The sequence below is a fragment of the Glossina fuscipes genome, unplaced genomic scaffold (genome assembly GCF_014805625.2).
Source record: "Glossina fuscipes isolate IAEA_lab_2018 unplaced genomic scaffold, Yale_Gfus_2 2, whole genome shotgun sequence".
Lineage (NCBI taxonomy): Eukaryota > Metazoa > Arthropoda > Insecta > Diptera > Glossinidae > Glossina > Glossina fuscipes.
The window spans coordinates 21,900,665-21,907,318 of NW_023998416.1; the positions used below are offsets into that span (position 1 = coordinate 21,900,665).

The window sequence follows — 6,654 nt, forward strand, 5'->3', positions numbered from 1 at the left end:
GGCTCGAGCCTGGTCAGTAAGTCGCATACACATTGTTGAGTGCTTCGAATGTATCGCGAATCGGATTTGCAATACGAATAGAAAATGTACCCTTCTGTTGTTTTTTTTTTCCTTTACTTAATTCTGGCCGTTTTTTGAACAGCGAGCCCTTGAACTAGACTCTCACAGATCACATACTCCTGGTCCCGCCAAACACAGAGTGTCGTCTTCTCGGCATACCGAGCATGTCTTGATGTCAATGGTACGCACGGGTACATCTGCGAATTCTTGCGCCTGCTATGGAAATGAATCTCCTTTGGATTTCGAGGAACGCTACCATGGAAAAATGTTTTCACCATTCGAGGAAAAAAGAACGCCGAATATTCATTTTGCGGCACAAAATCCGACATATTCAACGTTATAACCCGCCATATTATTCTATCAAACTGTTATGAGTTAAAAATCTTCGTTAGATTTAGCCAAGAGATATACTACATCGAAAGTTTTTGCCATCAATTTTGGTACATTCCGGTTTCATATTTACACAAATCTGGTATATTACTTTCTTCCAAAACTATTGACTCATCAATTCTCCGCCCGACCCAATATTTGTAATCTTCTGAAATGCTAAAATAAAATTTTATTGCACAGCTTATTACTTTTTCGTGCTTAACGCATCTCTAAAAACAAAAAAAAGGGAACCGTTTAATACGTTAAAGAAATTAAGACAATTCACAAAATTCATAAAAAAGAAAAAAAGATGGCGATCTGTTAAATCCCTTATGCTACTTAAAACATTCACATATACATAATGAATGTGGAAAAAGAGGCAGGAGGTAGTCACTTCATTTTTGTTATTAGATCCAATACTTTGGATCTGTTGAGTAGTGTAGATCTCTCTGAAGAGATCATCCGTTCGGAGTTCCTTAGATTATTAATTCGATAGATGCAATAATAAGAATAAAAGAAAATACTTACTAAGTTAATATAAGAAAATATAATTTTAACAAAGTTATAGCGGCAACTCTAACTTTGAATCAATTATGCCAGTTGTTGAGTAGGAATGATGAAAAGCCTCTGGCATGTTTGCGTGTTGCTACTGCTATTACTAAGTGCAGCAATGTAATGACTTGTTTACGTCAAATGAGGCAATACGTAGACACACATTGCGTTTCATATAAGCACAACCATTTGCATTGCAGTATAGTGTACAGAAATAATTTTGTCTAATTACTCACATGCTTGCTTTCAACATAGAATATTTATCTTAATTTTCACAGTTTATGAACTCACTCAGCAAAACGCATAAGAGAAGAAACAAAGTAAATGAAATTTAAATTTATTTTTAAGAAAAATATAAAATATTGAATGAAATGACAAGAAGCTGCTGCGTTCTGCGTATATGTTATAAAGTTTTATGAGACTGTGAAGACATTTTTGAAGAACGCTTATAATGGACAACAATACGTTATAGGATATATATATATATATATATATATATTTTATATGCGCAAGCAACGTTAGTGTTCATCTATACGACAATGCATTAAGTTCTGGGTGCAGGCAGACACTACATGTGAATATAACATAATTTTCTTTTAATGAATGTTTCCCTGTTCTTATTGGATCAATGTGGAACGGCTTTGAAAGTCCTGCAAAAATTGTATTACAACAGTGAGAACTATCACTCTATCTAGACCTTAAAACCTTTTCTTTTTATTGATTTTTAGGCTTGTTAATGAGCCAATGGGAGATGCCTTTGTATTATTATGAACCACGGCCAAGTTCGGTTAATGCGGATGTTCATATAACGGCTTTTCAAACTACAGCGAAAAATTGATCCGATCCTATTTATATTTATGGGATTCTAAATCGACTTTGAATGGTCCGTTATTTGCCTGTCCGTCTGTTTTTGTAATATTCGCATTCTTATAATAATGAGAAAAATTGAAATTGACCGCACATAGCTCAAATTCAACTAAGATGTAAAGATATAGGACCAGTTTTAGCAAGGAAAAAAATATAGTAAAATCTAATAGCAAGGTACCCGTTTGTCCGGCAGATTTGCTTTTTTTTGCCTCAATTTTGTGTAGTATATATAATATTTGCTTATCAGCTCATACGTTTGGACAAAAATTGCAAAATTTTCCGTTTTCAGGACCGCTTTTTGCATTCGTAAAGTCAGCTATCTTTCCTATTAGGTCGGGTTGTAAATAACTTCCTATGCCGGTAGCTAGTATCTGTTTATCGTATTTAGCCCCCACTATAAGCCAACGAAAGAAATAAGTTTTTGTCTTCACTAAATAGATGGGGATTCAGCTAGTCCTCCGTCAAATGTTTAATGTGGCGCATGTTACATTACTGTTGCTGTTTTTCTTAACCTCTGAAATGAAGAGTTAAAAAAGTGCATATTCCACATGTAATGGGTGGGGCATTTAAAGAAGGCAATAAGACTAAGCCGGCAACTGAAAAACTATCCAGTGCATACGATGAAGGACTGATAACGGATCGGGCAGTTAGAAATTGGTTTGTAATATCCCGTCCTGAAGATATGATCTTAAAAGACGGGACGGGAACCTTGTAAAGGCAATATTGGAGCAAAATCCACGCCAGTCAACAAGGCGAATAGCTTAAAGGTTGAATACCTCGAAAAAGAAAGCTACTTATGATTCGACCTAATAATTTGACTGATCAAGTAAACGGGCGAGTGGGTAAAGGATCTCAACTAACAGCTTCATGGTCAATGGGTTCAAATCTCAAATGCGGTGGAGTTTTCAATGAAGCCGATAGCCTTAGATGCTAGTGCTTTACTCTTGGAATTTATTTCTCTGGCTAAACTAATAATACACCTTAGCTGTGTTATTTTGACTGCTAGTCAAATGCAGATCTCTTTTGGTTTGAATAGATGTCCCGTTTTTTAGGTATACTTTATATTTGGAAATGCGTGAGATTATGAAATACGATATTTATGTTTACATAGCATGTTATCTTCGCATGTGCTGTTGTACGGTTAATGGCGCATATGTTTGTATTCACGGTTTTTTTTCATTGGCCCGTCTCATCTTGCTCTCCATTATTCGGGAAACTCTATATTTGCAATGAATTTTTTAAGCTTTCCAAGGCAGCGATTAGCGATGGAAAAAATTTATTTCATAAGAATTCAAATAGTGCTTAAGAAAATTCTTTTTGTCTTGATTCAATTTTTTTATTTTTATAAAAACGCGCTTTTTTTATTTTTTTCTTTCAAGACATCAATGCGCTTTTTTCTTTTGTCTTTTAAAGTTAAAACAACTAAGAGGAAACAAAGGCAAATGGGAAAGGGAAAGAAAACAAGGATATCTTTTAAATAATATTAAAGATGTTTTTAAAGCATCCTCTTACTACATTAGTGGGAGTAGCCATGATTGCTGTCGTTGTCATGGCTGGTGCTAGCATTAAGATTCACTTGACTAAAACCAAAGACAAAATCAACTTGTTAGTGCTTTATCTTTACAGTTTGCAATGATAGCAGTTTTGACAGGCTTTGTTGAAGCTTGTGTGTACGCACATGTCTATGTATACAGATGTTATCCTTTTAAACTAGCATTATACTGAAATAACGTATTATAGAGCGGGAGAAAGCACAAAAGGAAAGCAGACTAAGTCTACATCAATATTAAACTCTAGTGCTATTCTCTGCTACTGTTTCCTTGTATGAAACTCAAATTCGTTAAAATTAATTTAGGTTTTGTTGAAAAACAAGTTGTTCTCAACCTTTTTAGTATGTTGTCAAGTCATAGATTTGTAAAGTTTTTCAAATGATTTTCTGTTTTTTTTTTTGTTCTTTTTTATTTCTTGAGTTTCGTCGTACATTTTAAAGAAATGTACAATACTATGCAACAGCGAATCGTTGCTTGAAATGGCTTTACAAAGCGTGATAACACTTCTTTGAAAACACAATATATATATATATATATTTTGAAGTGCAACGATATACTCATACCCATGTAATAAACAGCAAACTTGTGTGTGAAGTATATGCGAACAGAAATACAAAAATTGCAGGAGTCATTCCCGTACGAGGATGGTAAAAAGTGCAGCTTAAGAGATTGAGTCAGGCAGCAAAGGCTTAGTAAATAGTTGGATGTAAGCAGAGACATCGTTAAGATAAATGTAAAGGAAAGTGTCTAGGTTCGTTACGATGGACGGGCACCATCATTACCAGAATTTAAAAGGTCCAGTACGCCTGCACTACAATCCGCTTTCATTTCAATCTATTTTTTCAAGCGATTTTCTTGCTTTAAAAAACAAAAGCCTGAAGTGATTAGTGAGTTGTTTCTCTTTTTTACACTAAGTGCTTTTTTTCAAATTTTTTATTCAATTAATTCGTCAAATTGAATAATCCTTTCCCGTTGTTTTATCCGCAATCGGATTATAAAAATTATTAATAATAAAGTCGCTTTTCTACTTCAAAATATTGATCCGATAATCTTCCTTGACGAAACCAAATCGCTTTAATATTGAAAGCTTAAAGCAAAAAAAACAATTTTATCGCTTTTGATGGCAAATTTTCATTTAAATGCATTGTACCTTCATCACTTATGTCACAGCCAGAAGCGAGAATAACTAGCTAACTTGTTAAGATGCTATCTACTCATGTCATTGGGAAGACTTTGGACAAGAATTTTATCGATAGTATACCAATGATTAATCTTCTTCTTTTTATTTTTGAAACTCTCATTAATATCTAAGAATAGTAGAAGAGTCCTCCCTTCAAACGTATTCAACAAATTTCGTTGCCTTCAAGGGCATTTTTAAGTATTTCAGGCGATTTTCATGGTTTTTAATTTATTTTTAGCAAGACACAAGTACCAATGCTATAGTCGGGCAAGACCAGCCACCAGCAACCCTATACCACTTCGTTCAATACAGTTAGTTATTCACTGATTTTCTCAATACACCAGAAAGTGTTTTTCATATTAATTTAATTTTACGTAAATCCATAACTTTCATGAAAGCTCCCATATGACAGAATACTTGCAACGTCAACTAACGTGGCCCAAATTTAGCAAACTTCATTTACTTCTCAAAGATTTTATTAATTTCAAAATGCGTTCGTCATAACAAACTACAATATAGACTTTTCCGCCATAAAAGGGTTTGCTTTGATAAAAACATGGTGCGATCTAAAAAATAGACCTATTTGATCCACATTTCCTATAGTTAATTTGCTATTATACATTGGTTGACATACAAAGCCTTATTTTTTATTAGATGGGTTGGGATACAAAAAATAGATCTACGAAGTCCAAATGGAGTGAGGTTGACTTTTCTGTCAAACTAATGCTTTTAACGAATTTCACCAAAAAGCATTGAAAATAAGGCTTTTTTGACATGTGAAGACTCAGTTTTCGTAGGAACGATTATATGACAAAGGGTTACAAAATTGCTCTGATCTAAATTTTTCGCACCAATTTAGGATGCGGAAATACTTATACTACGCAATTTTTGTCGCGAAAGTGTAAAAATTAGAATATATTTTCTCACAACAACTAATCAAAATAAGGCGCAAAATATGGAAAATTGGTCTGATCCGAACCATTTTCAATTGCACTCATCGACAAGAAACGACAATGTACGGATTTTCATCAAAATATCTCAAAAATTGTGGCCTGTTGGGCACAAGAAAACAAAAGGCCCAGACGGATGGACACCCTTCAATCAATTTGCATAATATCACTGATTCGAAGAGTGTAATAAAAATGCGGACCTACCTCTTGAACACAAGAAACGAAGACAAGCAGATGGACAGAGGGACAGACAAGCTTACGTAAACTCAGAAAGTGATTCTGAGAAAAACGAAGTAATAAAATTTGAATCTATCTCAAGTCCTTCTTGTTGCTGCATACATCCGCACAAACTTGATGTACCTTTTTATCATAAGCAGTCAAGGGTATGAAAACATTTTTGACCAGTGCAATTAAAATAAACTACGAAATGGGTGGATGTGGAATTGAACTGATTTGGCCTGAAGGACGAAAGTTGCTAACTATGACATATTTTTCCTGGTAACAGTGTCACCTAAGTATTAGGTGACAAAGTTCCTGAATAACTTGTAATAAAACTTCATATAAAATTATCCCTGAAATAAAAAGTTTTCAAATTTAATTTTAGGTTGGTAGCGCCTGTCTTCCGTTTTATACATTTTAAAGGAAGCACTCATTACCCATCAAAAAAGAAAAAAGAGAAAAAAAAAAACGAAAAACAATTTAAATTATACCTGAAGTCTTTAAAAACAAAACAAACCTCATTTATCTTTTGTGCAGTTTTAACTAACAATGTTTGCTCATTTATGTGCCGTCTCGTGTATGTATATGAAATTTCTCTTATCTTTCTTTGCTTATAGATTATACGTTTAGTTTGCGTCTGGTGGAAGTACGAATACCGAACTATGTTATTAAAGGTTCAACGGCGCAATTGGAATGTCTTTACGATTTGGACGGTGAGGCTCTGTATTCAGTTAAATGGTACAAAGATGGTAACGAATTCTATCGATATGTGCCAAGGGATATGCCACCAGCACAAACATTTTTGCTACCAGGTGTTTCAGTTAATGTAAGTACCATTATAGTACCGTACACTACTATTATTGCACGTAAAAAAAAAAAAAAAAAAAAAAAAAAAAAAAAAAAAATT

At 33.9% G+C, this 6,654-nt stretch overlaps 1 protein-coding gene across 2 annotated transcripts in view; it reads left to right on the forward strand.

The window, feature by feature from the left end:
- LOC119633719 overlaps positions 1 to 6,654 on the forward strand; it is a 90,583-nt gene that overhangs the window by 77,342 nt on the left and 6,587 nt on the right. For both annotated transcript variants that reach the window (XM_038027414.1, XM_038027415.1), the window contains exon 3: positions 6,365 to 6,573. In XM_038027414.1, the coding sequence (XP_037883342.1) occupies positions 6,365 to 6,573 (209 nt within the window). The remainder of the gene's footprint in view (positions 1 to 6,364; positions 6,574 to 6,654) is intronic.